At 45.6% G+C, this 22,706-nt stretch overlaps 2 protein-coding genes across 4 annotated transcripts; both read right to left on the bottom strand.

Annotated features, from left to right (window-relative positions):
* Positions 1-1,385: 1,385 nt before the first annotated feature.
* adisspa (adipose secreted signaling protein a) lies at positions 1,386-9,899 on the bottom strand. Of its 2 annotated transcripts, none has more exons than XM_040187599.2 (6): positions 9,657-9,899; positions 7,053-7,190; positions 6,150-6,286; positions 5,768-5,921; positions 4,214-4,339; positions 1,386-3,717 (listed from the first exon to the last, which is right to left on the bottom strand). In XM_040187599.2, exons 2-6 carry the CDS (start codon positions 7,069-7,071, stop codon positions 3,617-3,619), a joined length of 537 nt encoding a protein of 178 aa, XP_040043533.1. In that variant the 5' UTR covers positions 7,072-7,190; positions 9,657-9,899; the 3' UTR covers positions 1,386-3,616. The 2 variants fall into 2 exon arrangements, with proteins under 2 accessions (XP_040043533.1, XP_040043534.1); XM_040187600.2 differs by having other exon boundaries at positions 7,053-7,139.
* Positions 9,900-12,930: 3,031 nt separating this feature from the next.
* Positions 12,931-22,584, bottom strand: tesk1a (testis associated actin remodelling kinase 1a). Of its 2 annotated transcripts, none has more exons than XM_040185958.2 (11): positions 22,408-22,584; positions 21,246-21,900; positions 19,699-19,820; positions 19,285-19,333; positions 18,795-18,941; positions 18,034-18,116; positions 17,470-17,560; positions 16,710-16,793; positions 16,416-16,502; positions 16,219-16,312; positions 12,931-15,404 (listed from the first exon to the last, which is right to left on the bottom strand). In XM_040185958.2, exons 2-11 carry the CDS (start codon positions 21,450-21,452, stop codon positions 14,215-14,217), a joined length of 2,154 nt encoding a protein of 717 aa, XP_040041892.2. In that variant the 5' UTR covers positions 21,453-21,900; positions 22,408-22,584; the 3' UTR covers positions 12,931-14,214. The 2 variants fall into 2 exon arrangements, with proteins under 2 accessions (XP_040041892.2, XP_040041893.2); XM_040185959.2 differs by having other exon boundaries at positions 22,476-22,575.
* Positions 22,585-22,706: the final 122 nt, after the last annotated feature.

Below are 22,706 nucleotides of genomic sequence, written 5' to 3'. Positions count from 1 at the left end.
GTGACCAACATTGGTGGTCTTTGAGGATTCACCGTTTACAAGCACAAACTGGGATCGGTCCGATAGGTAGGATTTAAACCAGCTGAGTGCAGTTCCTTTGATACCAATTAAATGTTCTAGTCTCTGCAACAGGATACAATGGTCTATGGTATCAAATGCGGCACTGAGGTCCAGCAAGACAAGAAAAGAGATGAGTCCTTGGTCCGATGCAAGTAGAAGATCATTCGTAATTTTCACCAGTGCGGTTTCTGTACTGTGATGCACTCGGAATCCTGACTGGAAATCCTCGAACAAAGCATTGTTTTGTAGAAAGTCACATAATTGATTTGCGACGGATTTCTCAAGGATCTTAGAGAGGAAGGGAAGATTAGAGATAGGTCTGTAGTTAGCCAACACCTCTGTAGCAAGAGTAGGTTTATTAAGAAGAGGTTTAATTACAGCTACCTTGAAGGACTGTGGTACATGTCCTGTTAACAAAGACAGATTCATAATATCTAATAAGGATGTGCTAACTAAAGGAAAAACTTCCTTAAGCAGTTTGGTCGGAATCGGATCCAAGAGACAAGTAGAAGATTTAGACTTTGAAAATAAAGAAGTCAGTTGATCAAGGTTGATGGAAGAGAAGGCATCCAAACAGGCATCAGGGCCCACTGCTGCATCCAAGGAGGACAGGTCGGCACTGGTTGAAGGCAGGAGACCATCAATTTTCTCTTTGATAGTCAGAATCTTATCATTGAAGAAGTTCATGAAGTCGTTACTAGTGAGGTCCAAAGGAATACACGGCTCGACAGAGCTGTGACTCTCTGTCAGTCGGGCTACAGTGCTGAAGAGAAACCTGGAGTTGTTTTTATTTTTTTCTATTAATGATGAGTAATAAGATGCTCTTGCGTTACGGAGAGCCTTCTTATACGTTTTAAGGCTGTCTTGCCAAACTAGCCTAGATCCTTCTGATTTGGTGGAACGCCATAATCTTTCAAGCTTCCGCACAGTTTGCTTTAGGTTCCGTGTTTGAGGGTTATACCACGGAGCAGACTTCCTTCTTGTTGCTATTCTTCTTTCCAGAGGAGCAATAGCGTCCAGCGCCACTCTCAAAGAGCCTGTAGCAGTATCGACAAAATTATCGATCTGAGACGGACTGAGGTTTTCACAGGAGTCTTCTTGTATCTTGAGGCAGGGCACTGAACTTAGAGCAGAAGGAATGGCTTCTTTAAATAAGGCTACAGCGGTATCCGATAAGCGTCGACTGTAGAAACCTTTGGCAGGAGGAGGTGGTTCTGATAGTAGAAATTCAAAGGTTATCAGACAATGGTCCGACAGGAGAGGGTTCTGTGGAAAAATTGTTAAATGTTCAATCTCAATCCCATACACAAGAACCAAGTCGAGAGTGTGGTTAAAACAGTGAGTTGGTTTATTTACACACTGACAGAAACCAATTGAATCTAACAATGAAAGAAATGCAGTACTAAGGCTGTCGTTGTCGACATCCACATGAATGTTAAAGTCACCCACAATAATTACCTTGTCCGTTTTAAGGACCAAACTCGTTAAGAACTGTGAAAATTCAGAAAGAAATTCTGAATAAGGACCTGGGGCCCTGTACACTATTACAAAGAGAACCGGCTGGATTATTTTCCAGGTCGGTTGCGAAAGACTGAAAACCAGGCTTTCAAATGAGTTACAATCCACCTTAGGTTTAAAGTTTATTAAAAGGCAGGAGTCATAAATAGCTGCCACTCCCCCCCCTCGGCCTGTGCCTCGGGGAATATGAGTATTAACATGACTCGGAGGAGTCGCTTCATTTAAACAGAAATATTCCCCATTCAACAACCACGTTTCAGTAAGGGGGTTGTACAAGGGACAGACAAATAAACGACGCAACCAGGGACCCTACATTTAGCAAGTATCATGTTGTAGTAGACTGTTTATTTAGTACTGGTAGAATTCTCACCTGTAAAATAATAGTAATATCTTTGATAGAATCAAAGGTGAAGCCATATTTACTGATAACTTGTAAAATGACCCAAATGGTACCATTGACAGCTCCGTTCTCTCTGTGCTTGAGTCAACAGAACGGTTAGATTTGCAGACCGATGGGTGTAAATACCAAACAGACTTAAATTCTCAGTGTTTTGACTTTATAGTGATCAGTTTTTAAGCACATCATACATCATACATGATTTGATGTTACCATAGTGCACAACAGCTACACAAGCGTTTTCCATCGGGTGAACGTATTCATCCTTTATAGGCCACAGAAGAGGAGTCCATAAGGGGAAAAAGATCTTGATGAACAAACCTGTATGATAAACATTGTTTTCTTATACGGTTCCTTGTCTGCAATGTGCCAAATGCAATTGGCCTTTTGAGGTGCTAGCCTGATGCTAACTTCTTGCTAGCCTACAAATATATGTATTTCCTGCAGCAATACACTGAGACATCGTAACAATCATTACTGGATGCTAACAGGTTAGCATGCAGTCTAGAATGTCTGCATCAAGGTGATTGAACATCAATACAAACATTATCTTGCTCTACTCGTGCGAACATGAACAGCTATAAAACTTCAGAAGTTGAAAATGTCCTTGTTATTTAGTCGGGACAGTTAAATTGGTTAAACCTTCTTACATACAGTAATAATCATGCAAATAAAGGGTAAAACACCAATGCTTTATGTTGTTACATCATACCAGTATGTTATAACAATATATTTACAACTACAACAAGTGATTGTAATATTTGATGGGAGCTGTCATGATACACATGAAAAAGGCAATGCTGACGTCTTACAGAAAAGATGCTTAAAGCAAAACAGCATGTTTTTAAAACTCCTAAATATAATTTAATAATACCAGTAAAGGCATTTCCTGCCCAGAAATAAACAGTTTGTCTTTCAGTTCAGATCACAATCAGTCAAGTCTTTGGATAATATGTCCTACTTCTTAAGCACATCAAAAATGTTAGAATTATTGTGTTGTTAACCATGTAATGCAATGTCCCATATTATAAAAGTTACATTTTTAGCCACAAATAAAATACATACAACAGACAGTTGGGTTCGATGGACATCTTTTTGCTTTGAAGTGCTGGAATGATGTTACCTGATAGCAAAAGGTGGACTTGTTATGAAGAGATCTTATGGCAAACATGCCGTGCTGCCCCAGTGCCCTGAACAAGTGGCGTCACTAAAGTCTACAGTGGGAATAGTATTGGTGCAATAATGAAGTGCAGTAAAATATTTGGTTATTCGTGGGAAACAGTGTGTAATCCTGCACAAACCCTTCTGACTACATGCAGGGAATCTGAGCCGACTCCCTATTAAGTCTGGACTTTTAATGCTAACTGGCTGCAGATCATCAACATAAGAGTAGATCTCAGACAAGTAAATGTGGTAATTGGTACAAAGTGTTTAACATTTTTTGGGGGGGAAGAGGCTCATCATCAAGCACATGTTTTGTGACAGGGTATTGACAGGTTATCATTATCTGACACATATTTCGGAATATTAAGGTACCCAAACTTAGCTTCCCACAGCCATTATTCACTGAAGCGGTTTCTAATTTGGTGTTGGGTCCTGACCCAGATTGAGAAGACACAGAAACGTGTCTGTACCATTGTATCACATCCTCTCTCGTTCACTGCTCTGCTTCCTGTGGGGGTGTTTCTGAGCATCCAGACACTTCACCCCCTCTAGCAGCATGGGAGTCCCGTGATGTGGGTCTGTACAGCGGGAGAGAAAGGGAGGGGGGTGAGTTTGTGTTCCCTCCTGGTACCGCACGTTTAAATACAGTTTATCCTTTCTGTGTCGGCATTCTGGAGCTTAATGCAAAACTCCTTAAGAGAGAAAACATTTCAATCTATTCTGGATGTCAGGTCTCACTTAACTAATGGTGTCTCTGTCCCAGTTAACCATGACAGGGTGTCAGTGAGACAGCATGCACCAGCACGCTGACCCTGAAGCAGGTCAAATGAATGAAGTCATCATTTTTTCTACTGCAACTCTACAACGCGTTGAACTGGTGAAGCAGCAACAGAAACTTCTCTCAGAATCATATCTTACAAAAACACTTTTGCGCTGTGTGTTTGTGAAGTTAATCTTGGGCGTGCAAAACTTAAAAGTGTATTAGGGCAGACACACTACATGCTTATTAGAATGAAATGCATGCATGCTCAGGTGTGTGTGTGTGTGTGTGCGTGTGTGTGTGCCACCACATACCAATGATCTTTGCCTGGAATCTGACCTTCAGACTGCTTCCTTTCCTCCCTCTGGTTCCCAGGGTGATCTCCTCCTGCAGCACTCCCTCCTGGTGAGTCTTGTACTCACACGTTACCTTCACTCCTCCTTTGAGGGGAGGACAGGGTTCATCACATAGACATTTACTCACTTACACTATGCAGTTTAAGCTTATCAAGGAAGGAGTAGGGAGGGGGGGCACAGTTCAATCTTCTGCTGGTACTTTGTCTGTGTGGTTGACTGCATTTCTGCATCAAAAATGAGCTCACTGTGGTATATTCCCCTGACTTGGATGTAGAACATATATGCTCGTCAACAATTACAATTTTAAAATGTGATTAATTGCAACCGACCTTCGAAAATACCAATAATAAAAAAATGATGATTGTTGGCCTTGATTAATTACTGTGTTAACGCAATAATAACGCATTGAACTGCACATCCCTAAAATATCTATGTGTATATCCTACATTCACCCCACATTCAATAACTACAGGCTCCAGACGATATACAACACAACTAGTAAAGTTGGCCGTATTGTTCAGGACTATAGAGTTTCCCAGTGGTTGTACACCATAGTGTATTATTGATTGGTTGATGCATTTACTTGCTATTGCTACGTTGTTCCCAAAAAATGTCAAAGCCTATTCGTAAAGCGTAAATACTGTATTCAGTGATGAAGTTCTATGATAATAACCACAACAATGAAATCAAATGTATTTATATAGTTCTTTATACAGATAAAATAGTCCGAAAAACAGAAAATTAAAGTGGCCAGACAAGGTTTGTAAAATAGCACAAGAACGTACAAATTAAAAGCAACCACCGTAAAATACAAAATGAAAATGAATAAATAATTAAAAATGGATTTGACGGATTGCAGGCTCAAAAATAGTCAGCCACAAAAATCTGGATCTGGACAGCTGCTTAACACAGGGATCAAGGAAGGATCAAGAATGAGCCGGAGATTACGCAGGTTGAAGTGGACAGCAGAGGAGAGTGGACCTACGCACTGCTTTGGGTCGGCCATCAGGAGCAACGACCAGAACCTTCCGTCTTGTTTTTATTCAGTTGCCAGTTACTAGTTTACTTCACTCACAGTACCTCCTATGGATGCCTGCTGGAGGCAGCAGGTTAATATGACCTCACAGTGTTCTATGAAGCCACAATGCTCCTCCATCCCAAAGGCTGCTTCTCTAATCATTATCCAGAATGATTAGAAATCCAGAAATCTAAGTGTAAAGCTGCATATCCTTGTAAAAGAAGGAAAGTCTGGAACCGCAGAGCTCATATTTCCCTTTGGATTGGTGGAGAGTTTTAACCTCTGTGACCTCCATAACATCAATTGACAGAAGACTCTACAGAAAGGGGGGAACACAACAACGAGCCAATGTGCCTTTGGTAGACCAAAGGTAGAAAACCCAGCAACGACCAACCATTGCTGCATGATCTCTGTTCATGCATCTCCAAGTGGAATCCCAAACAGATCCTGCAGCATCAAGCAAGAGGTCAACTGTTCCAAATGTCTAGACCTACCCTCCACGGTGGAATTAATACGATGGACCCGCAGGTTGGGGAACCGCCGAGTTGGAGAGGAGGAAGGGAGACAAGAGAGCTCTTTGCCCAGGGTGGGGACATCTGGGACAGTGAAGACAATCTCATAGCAGTGGTGGCACTTCAGGAAACCAGCCTGGACAGAGGAATCACAGAGCACGGCCAGAGAGTGAAGGGGTACGTTTGGGCGGCTGTCTGCTGCGGCTGAAAAGGACTCCATGAAATGACCCACAAGCCAGAGAGCTGCCCAAGGACAACCGGCTGATCATCACTGCGCGTGACCCTCTCACGCCGTCTCATTATTTGGACGGGCCTCTTTGGTTCCATGTACACACACACACACACACCTCACACATGGACACACCTTGACCAGGTAGCTGCCGTCCTTCTCCAGGACAGCAACGAGGGTACAGAGGTTGGACTCGTCGTGTCTCCGTGTTGGAGAGCCGGGGGGCTCCTCGTCGTCGGGGAAGTGCACCCCGCCAGCCTTGGAGGTGGAGCCTGGTGATGGAGATAGAGGTTTTAAATATAAAGCTCTGGGCACCGACTGACTCTGAGACTTTTAGTTACACTCTCTTACGTAGCTAGCGAGAGTGATTGATTGTATCCTTCTCGCTCTTTTTGGAAAATACTTACTTCCACTTTGATAATACACTTGTTTCCATGTAATGTTATTTATTTTTTACCAGATCATATTTAAATTGTAATGTTTTCCTTGTATTTGTAACGTACCTAACCAGTACAATACATATTGGATTCTGAACCCAAATCATCAAGCAACACAAATATGAGGACGTGATTTTGAGGAACAGCTCCATAGGATGTCCTATATTCACACTGTACTGAAGCAGAAACAGCAATTTCTATCTAGATATTTGTGTAAATGTGATAGATGAATCCCTCTGATTGATGCCAATGTTGAATTTCAAAAAGTTACTTGTGAACTGAGAAAATGCTGTTACGTAAAGAGCTGCACGGGAAACGATGGTCTGTGATTGAGGTCTAGTGAGGGAGGGCTCGAGGGCGTGTTACAACATCACACAGATACGATGCTCTGAGGACACACTTAGGACTTCTGACTCTGTATGTGCAGTCTGCTCCCACTTTGGAAAACCCTTTACACAAAGTCTAAAGTTAATACAAATATGATCCGTAATCTCTGTAGGTTATTGCTGACATCTTTTTTCCACTGTTTCCCATTGATCCGTCCACACAAAGTCTAGAGTCCACCAGCAGGGCATTCACATGGTAGATGTCTCAATCCTACCTTTTCTTCCTGTTGCCATGGTAATGCAGTTAGGGATTGGGAAGTGTCAGAAGATTCCTGAGAGATGTCATCACTGACTCCCACAGTCTGAGGATGGACAATGACAAGAGAGGACAAGAGGGAGAGACGGCGCCATGCCTGTGAGGGGGCACAGGTCATGCTGAAGTCAAAGCGGACCTTCAGGCTTCAGGTCTGCTGCTCCGGTCAATATCACAGTCACACGCAACTCCATCCGTGTCTCTCTAGTCTATTATTACAGTTTTTTTCGAGTGCTAAACGTCAGTGGGCACAACTGGAGTCACATGTGCAAAACTCTAACTACAGTCTGCACTACCAACAGTCACCTGAGCTAAACAGTTCACATCACCTGCAAAACTCACTCCAAGCAACACAACTCTTAACACACGGCTCAAAACAGGCTCAGTGCAGCCAACACTGTGCACAAGCCTCAGTGAGAGAACACACACTGTCACTCAGAACACACAGAGTAAAAACACCAGCATCAAACACCAATACACAAAATACTAACTGTTCATCTTTACAGTTTGAACAATTTCAGTGACTTCATAGAAAGTAAGATTTTCTTCAATAAAAAGAGTGACATTCTTTCACATGACTTATTGACATTTTTAGAACATAACAATTCTTTAAGGTAAATGAAAATTAGCAGTTTTCTTCAATATTCTGTAGTAATTTACAGAATTACAGTAATGAGAAAAAAAGGTAGAAACTAAAAGTACATACTGTAATTGGAAGAAATAACTGAGGGGCCAATCCTGCCTCTCTAGCATCAGGCCACAGGTTTTCATCACCATCACATCTAATGTTCTCTCTGCCATGAACCTGGGGAAGAACCTTCTGGAGGTCCTCATCCATCCCTGGCAGTCCTCTGGACTTGTGTCCTCACATCCGGCTTCCAAAAGAGACATTTGGTCATGTGGGTGGTGACCAAACACTTTCCACCTCCAGGCAGAGAAAAACTCCTCTCACCTGTTTGTATGATGGACAATGTGCATTACAGATGCCACTGTGGGTCTTTGCAAATCGGGTTGCACCCTCAACTCTCTCAATGAGAGACATAGTTCACCACATGGTCTATAAGTGAATCCCTTATTTCATCTGAAATAACAGCTCTTTGTCTTCTTTGTCTACCTCCACCAACCCGTCTTCCTTGTTCCATTTCCAAAATAAGTCTTTCTCATGAGTCTCGCTCTACCTATATATACTGTAATATATATATATATATATATATATATATATATATATATATATATATATATATATATGCTGTAATATATATATGTGTGTGTGTGTTCACTAACAAGTCTAAAACAAGACACCTGCTTTGCCTTTCAGCTGAAATTGCAATCAGCAGTGTTTGAAAGGCACAAGGTTGAAATTTGTTCCGTTTTGAATGTGTGGTTCACAGTTTTGACAGCAGTGTGTTAGCATTTGAACAAAGTGCTGTAAATCCACAGTGTTGTGCAGGTTGTGGATAAGTCATGGGATAAGTGTGAGTTTTGAAAACTGTGTTGAAGCGATGAAAAACGAACTAGAGTTTGGTCCACATGAACTGCTGCTGTGCAGACTGTAGTTAGAGTTTTGCACATGTGACTCCAGTTGTGCCCACTGTCGTTTAGCAATCGAAAAAAAACTGTAACACAATATGGTGGAAACAAACTACATGTCTACATGTTTAAGTTGTCAGTCCCAGGCTGGCGGGATGAAAGTGGACGTATTCACCACAACCTCTCACATTTTGAAGCCTTTAATATTTATCTGTTGCCATGTTGGCTCTTGTCTTGAAATGACATGCGAGAGTGGAGCTGAAAACACATTGATTATGGTGAGAGTTCTCAGAAGGGACAAAAAAGTGAGACCTGTCAATCACTGTAAGCCCCGCCCTAAAGCAGCCCATGCTTGATGGCCTATTTGATTTTAAATGGACCATCATTTACTAAATAAACATCATGCTGTATTGAAAAAACCGTGAAACCGGAGATTGAGACCACAAACCCACGTTTACAATGTTTGCTGAGGGAATAAATCAAGACTTCTATGGTAAACACACCATCATCCACACACTGCAGCAGGCAAAGTGCTAACAATCTGGTGTTAAGTGTCTTGTCCAAGGACACAACGCGAGCCAGGATTGAAGGTCGACCCTGTCCTATCACTGAGCCGGTGTCGCTCTATCCATGAAGACATGAAGCATTCACTTTTCAGAATTGGCTGTCAGGACGGGGAAAGAGCATCGCTTGATCATCACCTCATTGAAGGTGTCCTAAGGAGAATTCTTAAAAAAAAAAAAAAAAAATTAAATTGTATCTTTACAGAATGACAGGAGGATTGTGGACCAGAGTACTAGTGAACAGGTCACCAGTGAAGGGAGGATGAGAGAGGGGAAGGCACCACCCATCCTCTCCATCCCTTCTTCTCTGTACTGCATGACCCGTCTCATACATTACATTAATGTAATCTGTGTATATACATGCAACACATCGCATCATGTTAGAATAAGCCACATTGGTAAACACACTGATGGAAATAGGAAAGTGTGTAAACACGCAGGGAGACCTGCTGTGAAATGAGATCCATACGTACCGCTGTTTTCCATCTGCCGGACGTCGGAAGAGCTTCTGTGCAAAAATGCATTCGTGTGTTCACAAGGAGACATAACGCGTGTCCCCTCGCAGGACACACAGCGACATCTGTCCCGGTGAGGTCGCCGCTAAAATGGAAGACTGCTGCGTGGACCGACGGACAGGCGCGGACGGCTCGTTTGAGCGGGCGTGCGCCTTCTCCGCGGACACGCGCATGGCAGCAGCGAGCCGCACCGACGGTCCGTGCAGCGCTTTACACGGTGTCTGCAAAGAGGGGACACACTTCATAATGCTGACATTATTTGAAACGATTGGTGTCTACAAATATTCATATTAATTAAATATCAGCCATGTGACCTTTATTCACATCTTGAAAGTCGGAACAAGCTATTTAAAAGCAAATGATTGCTTTATTCAAAAACTAAAGTGCCATATTTACTAGTTTACATATCGTTTTAAAATCCCACTAACTTTAGATTCCTATAATGATATTTCAAGTTTTAATTTTTAATACATTTGCAGAAAGTTCTACACTTTTTTCTGTCAAGATGGGGTGCTGAGTCTACATTAATGAGAAATAAAATGAACTTTGGGGATTTTAGCAAATGGCTGCAATGAAACAAAGAGTGAAACATGTAAAGGGGTCTGAATACTTTCCGTACCCACTGTAGTTCCTATTCATAATGTCACGTTTGGGTTTGTTTCCTGTTTTATTTAGTAGTTTCCTGCCTCTTGTCTCCCTGGGTAACGTCACTTCCTGCCTTGTCCTGTCATCCCCTGTGATTGTTTCCATCTGTGTCCAATCACCTGCACCTTCCCAGTGTATTTGAACCCTGTGTGTCTTTTGTCTCTCGTTGCGTCATTGAATGTTGAATCCTGAATGTCCTACTCTGAGTGTCCTGCCTGTTCCTGGTTCCCGTCTGCGTTTTACCATTTTAAACATTTATACTATTAAAGTCCTTTTTGTTTTCAACTCTGTGTTTGAGTCCTGCCTCCACCTAACCCGTTTGTGACACATAATGTCACTGGCACTCTTATTATAAAGAGTGCAAAACACAATGGCAAATAGGAACGCACAACGCAAGTAGGAAAACACAACGAAATTAACTCCTTACGGAAAGGGTAGGGCCTTATAGCAGAGGACGGACCCTTCTGATTGGACAGACGGACTGTCTGTCTTTTAACAGGAAATGACTCAGGGCTCTCAAGTGTCACGCATTGAGCGAGACAGTCACACATCCAATTCCTCACGCCAAGGAATCAGACTCCACACAGTCCACCGGCCATACCGCCCGCGCCCCCCACACATTTTATTTACTTTTATTTACAACGCCTAAATATAATTGAACAACAAAACAGCGGTAAAACAATGGTGAAACACTAAGACACTCGTAAAACATCGTCATCTCTCCGTGACTTTCTGCTGCAGCTCTTCTGCTGCGTCACTTCTCAGTCCCGCCTCTGATTTATTGATTGAAAGAATATCTAGAAAGCGGCATTTCTCAGCTTTCAGAATCCGATTGTGCGAATAGTCAAGGAGTCACGGTCATTTGAATCCTCCACGTCACTTTCCATCGCCCGCGAAAGGCTTCAGATTAAGAGGGTTAAAAGACAGACAGTCCGTCTGTCCAATCAGAAGGGTCCGTCCTCTGCTATAAGGCCCTACCTTTTCCGTAAGAAGTTAATGTCGCTGTGTTTCCTATTTGCCGTTGTGCTTTGCACTTCAGGGCCACCGTACAAGGCACTATTGGATTGTCACTGTTCAAGAGTGTAGTCAGGTCCAACTCATAGCACAGAGCCGGCAAACTCTGAAACAGCACATTATTGATACTAAACTGCATCTCGTACCGTATGGCTAAAGTAAATCTGCAAAGGATTGTGAGTGTTCCTGATGTCAGATGGGCAGCCCGCAGTTTAAGAACTGAAAGCTGTGTGGAATTATGCCCTGTATCGCCACCTCAGTGCTGCTTCAGTGGATGTCACAAGAGATGAAAATGATAACGTGTGACCTCACCAGAGGAGATTGTCCACTTCTCTCAAAACCTGCAAGCAAATGAATGAACCTCACAAGAGCAGACACAAGGATGAGACGAACGATTTGCATTGTTTCCTCGGTGTTTACCTGTCCAGGTGACAGAAGGCCTTTGAATCTGCAGAAAAACATTAGTTGAACGGAAATCAAGAAGCACCCCGAGGGTGAAGCAGATAACTGCATCAGAGTTCTGGAGGAAGAGATTGTTCACTACAGGTTCATCAAAGCAACAGAGTGTGTCAGCTGAAAATAAAGCCCAGAAGAGAAATTCAGAAGTAACTGGGGGACTTCAAGGATAACTCAAGCAACACTCCAGAAAACCTCGCACCACTCATGAATATCCACCTTCTCATTGCAGTTATCTCTGCTGAGCGTGAGAGCGTCGTGTTGTTCCACCCGAGATGCAGACTGCACGATGCCCCAGTGTCGTCCTCGAAGTTTACTAACTTTAATGGCCGCTCATGAACTTCACTCCAACACAGTATGTGACGCCCTGGCTGGTGAAGCACAGGGAAGCCATGAACCCAGGAATCCAAGGAGGAGATCAAGACGGTTCTTATTCCAGCACTTGTCTTGTTGTGTTGACATTTGATTTTTCCAAACGGTTAAAGTATTTAATGCATTATACCTTTTAGCTGTAAACCCCTGGGCCTGTTTCCAGAAGCCTTCCTTTGGTCTCCCTCTCCATCCCCGTTGTTTTTGTGAGGTCTACACATACTTTTCTTTATGGTCAAAAACATTTACTCTCATTGATTAGATATGACTTGTTAACATAATGGAAAACAGCCACAGCCTCACAGTCGCCTGCCGCGTTGCATTGCATCACAGTCTGTCTGGTCACAACATTTAAAAAAAGTTTACCCACCCCTAAATGTACCACCACGGCCGTGCCCGTAAACACACAAACACAGGTCCAACCACACTGACGCATATGATTACACACATATTACTGTTACTGTGTAGAAATACGCCTCCTGCTGGTAGAGAGGGCTTATTGCGCTTGTTAATGTGCGTTGAATCAACAGTCGTTATCACAGCCGTCCTCTGCTGTTTGACAGTCGGTTCTTCAAACATCATCACTGTCATTCTTGTCTCCCCCTGCTGGTACTAGTCTATACTACCCCCCTTCTGGAGGGGTTATTGTCCAGAAAAGTCTACTTTTGTTTCTCACCCCCGTGTCACTTCTTGCTGACATTCACATATTTACTAAATGTTTAAAAACAAAGTACAACAGCGCAGAAGGTTGTGCACAACCGAATTTCTTTATTACCAGATTATTGCCTGCAGGTTTCTCGTAGAAGAACAGAACATAGAAATGACACTAGAATGACGGATGAAAAAGTTATGAAAGTATCTGTCAGTCTACCTTTCATTCAAAAGCACGTACACACACACACAGTGTGTGGAATGATCTGTACAATAAATATGCAAATACCTGCTTCACTTTTAAGTTACATGTGTATAATCAAAATGTACTTGTAAACACCCAAGGTACATGTGGGGGGGCGTGGAGGTCAAAGGATGGGAGGTGTGTAGCTTGTAAAGCCAGAAGCACACACGCACACACACAGAGTACTACCACTTGGAGCACAGATTTAAATTAAGCAATATTAAGTAAAATCAAAGTGCAAAAATAAAGTGTTTACATGTCAAGCCCAGGAAGAGTTCCTTCCTTTAAGTCCCCATCGTGATCAGCTTCCCTCTCGCACACACACACACACATGCAGGTCAACTGCTGTAGAAACGTAGAAGTAAATCTTCTTCATACATGTTATAAATATTGAGCCTTCAGCTACTGTTAGTCAATTGAATAACAGTGTTATTACATATGCTTATGTCCCTGCAGCCACAGAGAACCAGTCAGTTTATTCCTCCTAAAGGAGGGATAATGAATTCCAAAATGTTTACACAACCTACTCTACATACCAAAGGACATTTCAGATTTTGTAGTTCGGGCCGTCATTTATAACTATGATTAGGATCAAATAAACACTGAGAAGTAGGAACAGTCTGAATGTAATCGTAGTTACGCTAACACGGGGTCGAATGGTCACAGATGACAGCACATTATTATTACAGATAGAAATGACGGCCAGAACTACATAAATACTTTCTCCAGAAGCCGAGCACAGTTGTGGAGCTGCTCGGCCCATTTAGTCAGAACCGCAGCCGCCGCAACCAAATCCCCCTTCGCTATTCTTAAAGAGACACAGCCCAAATAAGTCCCGCCCCCGCCGGAGGGGAAAACCATTCTATGGTTCTCTATCCAGTTTGTATTGTGCATTCAGACAGTCTGCGGCGTTATCGGTATGTGGGTTGATCAGTTTGCCTTAGTAGGCACAGTCTACCTGCCAACACATAGAGAGCATTAGCTCGCTAACAGCTAACGCGTCGCCACCGATGGAGACACATTCAGCTAGCAGCTGGCACACGTCAACCTTTCATCCCCTGGTTGCATTTTGTGTGGGCGAATGTTTTCCCCCCCAGTGGGCGGGATTTCCACATAATGAGGCGTTGCCCCCCAGCTCTATGACTGGGCCTCCGGCAGGGACCGCCCGGGTCCACAAGACACCGAGGGCCCACCCACTGCCAGTCCATTAGTGCTGCGACAGAGTAGAGCTTTGGTTGCCGTGGAGGCCGTTGTTGAGGGGGCGCTGCCGGTTATGGTAACGTTAAGGTTACGGTAGGGTCGTTGCCGCGGTAACGAGGCCCTTCGCCGGGGGGCAGGCACAGCCGCTGAGCCACGGAGGCACACAAAGGGAAAACTCAGACCTACCAGGCAGCAGCCTGGACAGGAAATGACCTCATCCTGCTCAGAGTTCTGGGCTTCGCTGTAACCATTGGCACGCCCTCCTCCGCCCCACTGCACCTGCTGGCCAATCACAAGGGCCGAGCCGTTGTCCAGTGGTGGCGGAGCTGGCGAGGAGGGCGGTCCATTGGAGTTGGGAAGTCGCCAGCCATTGGTCTGCAAAGAGGAGGAGATGAGCAGGGGCCTACTAGGTGAGCACTCCATGCCTCCATCTGCTGGTTCCGGAGACTTGGTACAGTCCATGGGTTCTGTTGGACATACACCCTCCTCTTCCTCCACCTCCTCCAGCCGCGCCAAAGACAACATCTCCAGTTCCACAGGAAGTCCTGCGTCCTCTCCCGTCCTGTGCTCATCCTTTACCAACTCTCTCTTCTCAGTTATATCCATTAGCTCCACATGCAGGCTTTCACCCGTCCTTTCTGACCCCTCTATGTCCTCCCTTATGTCGTCCTCCACATCCTCCACCGTCCCTCTTCTTAGTGCCGATCTGACGTCCTCCTCCTCTCCCTCCTCCTTCCTCTCAGTGTACCGTAGCAAGGGAAGAGTCCGGCTGAACTCTGGAGTACACGGGAGGGACTGGCATCTCCTGGGAAGAGCTCGCGTCCCGGGCATCCCTCTGAGAAGGTGGGGGGAGGAACATGGGTCCTGAAGCGCCGGGAGGGTAAAGGTCAAGGAGATGACCGACTTGCTGGGTGTGTCTAAAAGTTTACAACGCCCCCCATTTAGGTCCTGTCTCAGAGAGAAGGGGTTGACCCGCGGGGGGGTCCCCAGGAGAGGTGAGGTCAGGGTCACCGAGGGTAACATGTCCGACTGGCTCCTCGCCAAGCCGTGGCGTTGCCGGCTTCGGTCGCCGGGGTGACCCGGAGAGCTGCGGCGCCGATACGGGCTGACCTGTACCGCCACCGGTTCTGACCGGGGGGGAGGGGAGGAGAAAGAAATGTGAGACAAAGCACCGATGATTGACAGGTGTTCATCATATGCTGTGAGCGGGTTTAATCATAGACAGTAAATGAGGATTGGAGACGGTACATTTCTGTATCATTCATGTATTTGCAATTGGTGGAAGACGCAGATGCTGGGAGGAACTTGTAGGAAATAGCAGAATCTAATCTCCCAGGATTCAAGCCAAGGCTGTCTGTGGTTTGAAACCCATCCGTCACACCAGCTGTAGCCAAGGCCGACTGGGAAACTTCAGGGTCCTGAGGCTCAAGTATCCCAAAACCAATCTGCTACCTGCCGAATGAAACCTGCTCTTCATTCTAACGGGGTTTACCAATGACGGTACGATGCTCTGCTGCTTTACTGTGCTGGTGTGTTTACTGTACATCAGGGGCTCACAAAAGGATCTAGGGGGGAGAGGTAGGAAGGGGCCAGGGTCCGGGAGTTGCCCCACTGTACCCTGTACGGTTCACCGCCCAAAGGCCTGAAAGGCCTAAAAGAAGTCATTCCGCTGCAGCCAGTCGTGGATCAACAGGCTGAGACCGTCCGCGTGAGGACGTTCCACACCGGTCAGAGATCCACTTGAGGACGAGCCGTCGATTAACAGAAGAGCTGTACACCCTCCGAGTGTTGGCCTTTCTATGCTATCTTATATCAGGGATCCATTTCCGTTGGAACTAGACGAATGTCCGCCGGGACAGGGGACAGATCAGAGTATTCAGACTGGTGGCGGTGCAGTGAAAGACATCCTTCTCATTTGATGAAGACGTAAGACATTTTTACCGAGTGCAATGGACGCCTCTTTCTGTTCTTCTCCCTCCATCCCTTCCAACGTGAGGACAATGTCAGAGAACGAGGGACGCCTCTCCGCACTCATCTGAAAACAGCGGGAGGACAGTGATCCCCACAGAGACAATTAGTGTGTGAACATCAGTCACCGACGAGCTTCCAGGCCGTGACCAGCGTGTGTGAGCACTTACATTACAGCAGGTGACAGCGAGGCTCAAGAACGCAGCCGGACAATCGCCAACCATGTTCTCAAATGCCTCCACGTCCAGACCAAAGTCCTACACACACACACACATTTCAGAGTCATACATTGATGCCTTCACAATTTGGTGCTGTGTTTCAAATGTTAAACTGCGATTAGTATCCATGACTCTCTGAAACAGTTTGGACCAGCGACGTAGAGCACATTCCTCCCACCACGAAATATAAAAGTAGCAACCTGTTTCTGTGTCACATCACAACGGCAGCTGTCTAATGGAGGCTACCTCTGTGCGGGGTAAGAAGTCAGGGTCGGCTTCAATGCGGGCGATGATCTCACACAGGATGATGCCAAACGCAAACACGTCCACCTGATGGGAGGAGAGGAGTGCGTGTTAGCTGGGTAGTCAGCTCAAACCTCATGCAGTCAGTGAAGTCTTTGCCCAACGTCCAAACACACGGGGTTGAGACAAAGGGGAGTTTATGTGTTTTACCTACTGGGATTTATATTTTACTTTAAACAATTTCATTAGAGATGGCAAAACATTTGTCTTTATTTCTTCTTCCTGCACATGAGACAGTAAAGGGTTCAGGTTCATCAAATCACTATGACTGACCGGGATGCTGATTGTTTGTTGTAAGAGGATCGATTTTAGGTACAGACAGTTTAGGGGTCGAAAGCGCTTTGTGTTGTTTCAGTGTTTCACCACTGAGCTGCAGAGCTTTTGTAGTGTATCGCACAGCTCTGGTCAAAGGAATTATGACATTTGGTCATTTGTTTATTGTGTTTGGAGCATTTAAATGTGCATATAAATGTATCCCCGGTTCTGCTGTTTAATGGGAGTATTTTTGACTCTACTATTAAGCAACTAAAAGTCGTACCGGCACGTGTGGCTTCAGTAACATCTGCGCTCATCCCACCACACCGAGTGAAGGCCTGAGTGGACTAAAATGACCACGGCTTGGCTGTTCTTGTTTAAAATGTGTACGAGGATTAAAAAAACGTTGTGTGTTAACAGTGTGGTGTAGTGCAGTGGGTGTTTGTACCTTCTCATCGTACAGCTCCCCTCTCAGAACCTCCGGGGCCATCCAGTAGGGGGAGCCCACGATGGCCAGAGGCTGCTTCCCCGCAGCATCGCTGCAGAAGAAGCAAGGTGCACGCTGTAACAGCAGCCCTGCAACACGTCCTAGTCGCTGCATTGTTTCACATCATATAGATGGTTTACAGTCCGTTCCGACGAGGAACTGAGTATTAGCGACGCGTCTGTACCAAGAATCACCGGCTAATGAGAGAATGCAGTCATCTGCAGAGCGAGATGAAGACGTGCTTGTGCACAAGGAGTCATTCATCGGCATATAATGCACAACAGACACACTGAGATGGGTTCAGCATAAATAACCTCTGATAATGGCACATTTATTTGGGCTCCTCAATAGATATGAGATGTGTACGTTCAAATACAGCAAAACACTGGAACAGATGATGATCCTTTGTTAGTCGGCTTTACACATAAAGCTAGACAGGCAAGAATGACATCAGACCATGAAGGGCTTGTTATTTCACTGCAGTGGAAGAATAGACACCAGCATCCTGCTTTCCCCTCCACTGACCTGTAATCAGGGATCTTCTCTGCCAGGCCAAAGTCTCCCACCACCGCTGTGAACGCGCCGTTATCACAGCGAACCAGACAATTCTGCAGGGGAAGAGAAATCAGCATATTAATCAATACAAAGGCACAATGACACACGTTGGTACTGATCCCTTCATTCATTCCTCCAGGTTGTTAGAAGCCCGGCTCAATGTTGGCGACTCTGTGGGTTCAGAGAGTACCTGACGGAGCAGGTGTTCATCCCGTGACCCGCCGCAAGACCATCCCATCTGTTTCTCCATCAGAGGGGGTGTGTGATCAGCACGGGCTGCTACACTAGTTACACGGCTGTCACCTTCGCGTCTCGCGTTTCAAACTGTTGGTCATGATAATTTAACATGTGTTTGCTTTTTTCCGTCCAGACTCTCTAGGATCAATCTGGATAGAATCTGTGTACCCGGGTTGAGCATAACAAGGCATTCAGACTGAAATGAGCCTTGGCTTAAAACAAACCCGAGGCGGTCCTTCAGGTAACGGCCAGGATCTGTGCCTCGGGTATGGGGGACGCCTACCCCACTGCGCTGCTGGTGTCATTGAACAGCACTCTGGTACTACGTGCTACAAACACTCTCCGATCATTCATTCATTGGCTCTGAGCCTTTGCTTTGACCCTCACACAGCAGGAGACTCCCGGCGGAATCCGCCAAAGCGCTTTGTTTCTTGGTAAAAAGGTTGAATCTGATTTCCCAGAGCACAATCGCTGATCCATACGGCGCGCCGTACCTTGGAGGTGAGGTCCCTGTGGAATATGCCCTTGCTGTGCAGGTAGTGGAGCCCTCGGGCGATGTCCAGAGACAGACCCATCCTGACGCACCACGACAGGTACAGGTCGCTGTCCAACAGCTGCTCCAGGTTGCCTCCATTTATATACTACGGCGAGAGACAGCAGCAGGTCGGTCATTACCATTTGCAAGGTGCTAGCAGGGCTTCATGTGTTCAATATGTGACATGTGTCACTGTAATGTGCTCCACGTGCTCCATGATGGTTACCACCGTTTTCAGTTTGACCAGTTTACTCCAGAACAGTCTACAGTAGGTTTAGCTCAACTTCTGCTGGTAACCATAGCAACCACTGAAAGCCTAGTTTACTATCATTGAAGCGCTCATTGAAGCACCTATTTCAATTTATTTTGCAGTGTGGTTTCTGTCGTAATAATGGAAGAGGGACATGAAACACATTCAGAAATAGAGTATTAAAAGGAGATGGTGTTACCTCAGTCAGGGCGTGGAGTTGACCTTCATGGACACACACCCCTAGAAACCTGAAGGGACGCAGATAAAGAGGAGTTATTGTCCGTGCTGTGGAACAGGGATGCCTAATAGGTGGATTCCAATCAGTGCAGAGTGAGGTAACGACTGAATGCTTCTGATGGACGAGACGCTCGCTGTTTTTTCTAATATCCATTTGTTTTGCGCTGGCGGGACGCTGATTGAACTAAGAGCCGACACTCACTCTAAAGCAGGTTGTCAGATCCTCCCGGTGCGATGTGAGTGTGTGTGTGCGATGTAGCGATGGCTGCTGACGGCAGTGTTTTTTAAATGGGATGCGGTGTCATATTTAAACTTTAATGTTGATGTGGCACACACAAAAAAAAATGGTGAAACAGTCGCAGATAAACACTATTACCTGAGTATGTTGGGGTGACAAAGCCTGTTCATGAGCTGCACTTCTCGTAGCATGTTAGCTTTGTTGCTAGCCAGAGTGTTCATCTTCAGCGCCATCACCTGCCCCGTGATCCGATGCTGCACCTGGACAACCAGCACAGAACACACACACACGTCAAAGGTTGGACCTTCATTCCACACAGCAGAGAACCAGTGTCCCCGTGCGCTGGGCCTGTGGTCATGTGTGTGACTGGACGGGTCATTGCAAGGTTCCGCCAGTGTCTGGACCTGCAAGTACATGCATCCGTGTGTGTGTGTGTGTGTGTGTGTGTGCGCGTATATTAATAGCGTAGCACTAATAGGCTTTCTGGATTTCCCATCAGTCCGCCTGATCTGCACAAATCCACTGGCCCATTACTGAGACCTGTCCCAGCACGCACACACCAAGGAAATAACAGACCCAGTGAACCAGTAATAATAGAACTAATGAACTGGTTCTGGCAGTTGCTTCTGAAAAAAAGTGACAAATAATCAGCTTCATTAAAAGAACACATAGTATATTTTGTGTACCAGATAGGTGCGCTGGTATCTTCTGGATGTAAACATTTAAGGTGTATTCCACTACATCTTTGTATCCGTGTGGTTGTTAATTTAATTTTAGGGGCACCACTGTGAGGAGGTTGTTATGATTGCATTTCCATTCATGATTATGATGTGAATCAACCCTCAGCCATGGAACAGGAAGTGTGAACTTGAGAAAGGTCTCTACACACCACATGCTTTTATTGAAGGGTGAGTCAGACACTCTGAGCTAAATTCTACCGTTAGAATGGTACGGATCAAACATTAGGATTGGGTCACCGTGGAGTTCTCTTATCAACAAGGAATACAATGAATAAAGATTACATTGTTGGTGACCCAAATCACGTCAAGTCCAAAGTTGATACAAAGCCGTTGTTGATGTCCGTAGGTGTGTGTTTCAGATAAGAGCAGAGGAATGTGCGCTGGAATCCACTTTGGATAAACCCTGAGCAAACACACCATGGGGCTCCACGGCTGCAGGCGGCGCTGAGTGGACTCCTGACAAGGCAGGAAGTTATCATTCACATTATGTCCCTAAAGACACGCTGTGGTACGCGGTCTGATACAACACACACCGAGTCCTGCCATCAGTGTGTGGATGGAGAACCACAACATCAGCTCGTGTGGATCTTAAAATATATAGAATTCATTCATGAGCAGAGTCAGGCTACGTTGGATTTGGTTTCCATCATATTTTGTTTGTATGAAGGTAAATCTGTGAACATTTAATTCTTTATACCCCTTTGCTGAATGTCTTCGATGACATTGACACCTGATGTAATCACATCACAAAGTGTGGTGACTGATGTGTATGCATCACCCTCTGACGTAGTGATGCATGGTGCTGTACTGTAGAGAGGGTGTCCTTGCTGGACTGGATTTTGGACGTCGCCTCGTGAGGAACCCAACAATGATTGTTTGGGATTTCATTTCGTATCATCTCACCCACTGACGAGTCGTTGTTGAATCGCTAGACGGGTCACATACCTTAAAGACCTCAGAGAAGAAGCCTGAACCGATCTTCTCACAGAAGAAGTCGTCGATGCGGGCCAGGCTGGACACGGCGCTCCTCAGGGCTCGGTAGGAGGACGGGCGGATCCGATTAGGTGCGTGGATGCTGTGGAGGGGCGGCTCGTCCGGGCCGCCGTGACCCTCCTCGGGGTCGCAGAAGCAGCACTCGGCGTGGTAGTCCATGATGCTGGCGGACCGCCGCACTCCAGTAGCTCTGTTCTTTCCCACAGGGGGAACCAGAACGTCTGTCAGACCGCTGTAGTCCAGAGACACGAGGTGATGGAGACGGCCGGCATCGTGATGTCAGAATAACCGTTATATGGATGTTCTGATCTGATGATCTGAGACCGTATCACATTGATAGAGATGTTCTCATTGGCACATCATCTCATTCCTGTCATGGCGGTGAAGGTTGGTCTACCATTCAGGAAAAGATGGAAACGTCTCACAAAATGAAAGACACTTCAAATCTCGCTGCTGCAGCGGCTTGTTATAAATTCCTGCGGCCCGTGAACGTCGCCTCCCCGTGCCGGTACGTGAGGAGGCTGGTTCCCTCCGTCATCCCGTTAGTTCCGAGACGGGGATGAGAGGGTGAAGCAGGGCGGAGCAGCCGGCTGCCATGTAAAGTCCCCTGTGGAAGTATCAGGGATTAATATAGGTCACTAATATATCACAGCCGCGGGGTTAACGGGACGGCACTGCACAAATAACGGGAATGAACGAGGGGTCCGTTATGACGCATTAATACGCACTGATGTGGTCGCATTTAACGGCCGCGCGTGATGTGTTCAGGGGCTGAGTGCGTGCGGGGGGGCGGCGGACGCGAGGCTAAAAGCCGGATAGAAGCCAGCTAGCAGCGCGATGAGCCTCCGCGGATAACGTCGAGCTGCAGCTCTTCACGGGCCTCGTTCAACCATCTTTTTAACAACATTTGGAGGTTTTTAAAATTATTATTTTATTCTGTTTTTGTTATTTACTGCATTATTTTACGGGGGCCAAATAAAAAGCACAATATACGGTTTGCGTTTTGAAATCCCGTCATTCTCCGGGTCAGTGAAGCACCGCGGTTACCGCTAATAACGGGAGCTGTCAATGACAAGCGGGCTGCGGAGGCACAGTGTCCGGCCTGTGTACTCACGTCGGTCGGATGGAAATGTCGGTGCGGTCCGAGAAGAAGTGAAAACAGAATAATGCTCGTTAATTCACCGGTTTGTGCTGTTGATAATCCCGTCTGGGTCGCTGCTTCATGAGCCGCTCGTTGGGACGATTACCAACACGAAACAGAGTCCAACCACGGAGAATTTCCGGTTACCACAATAAAAGACTTTTAAAACGAGTAATGAAAACGAGTGAATTTTATTATTCAAAATATCACAGCAGTTTTTAGTTCAAGGCAAATGCAAGTTTTGCATTGGAACCGATGAAACAGAATTAACA

Source organism: Gasterosteus aculeatus, chromosome 9 (assembly GCF_964276395.1).
Source record: "Gasterosteus aculeatus chromosome 9, fGasAcu3.hap1.1, whole genome shotgun sequence".
Classification (NCBI taxonomy): Eukaryota; Metazoa; Chordata; class Actinopteri; order Perciformes; family Gasterosteidae; genus Gasterosteus; species Gasterosteus aculeatus.
This window is presented reverse-complemented; position numbering and strand designations above follow the sequence as displayed.

What these genes read in the sequence shown, in the direction of transcription:
- adisspa (XM_040187599.2), bottom strand. An exon ending in ACGGCAGCTACCTGGTCAAG is followed by an intron (nt 5,922 to 6,149) that starts GTGTGTCCATGT and finishes TCCTCTGTCCAG; the next exon opens with GCTGGTTTCCTGAAGTGCCA. An exon ending in TATTAATTCCACCGTGGAGG is followed by an intron (nt 4,340 to 5,767) that starts GTAGGTCTAGAC and finishes CTCCCCTCAAAG; the next exon opens with GAGGAGTGAAGGTAACGTGT.
- tesk1a (XM_040185958.2), bottom strand. Translation starts at nt 21,452, where the DNA reads ATGGACTACCACGCCGAGTGCTGCTTCTGCGACCCCGAGGAGGGTCAC. An exon ending in AACTCCACGCCCTGACTGAG is followed by an intron (nt 18,942 to 19,284) that starts GTAACACCATCT and finishes CTCTCGCCGTAG; the next exon opens with TATATAAATGGAGGCAACCT. An exon ending in GAGAAGATCCCTGATTACAG is followed by an intron (nt 17,561 to 18,033) that starts GTCAGTGGAGGG and finishes CTTCTTCTGCAG; the next exon opens with CGATGCTGCGGGGAAGCAGC.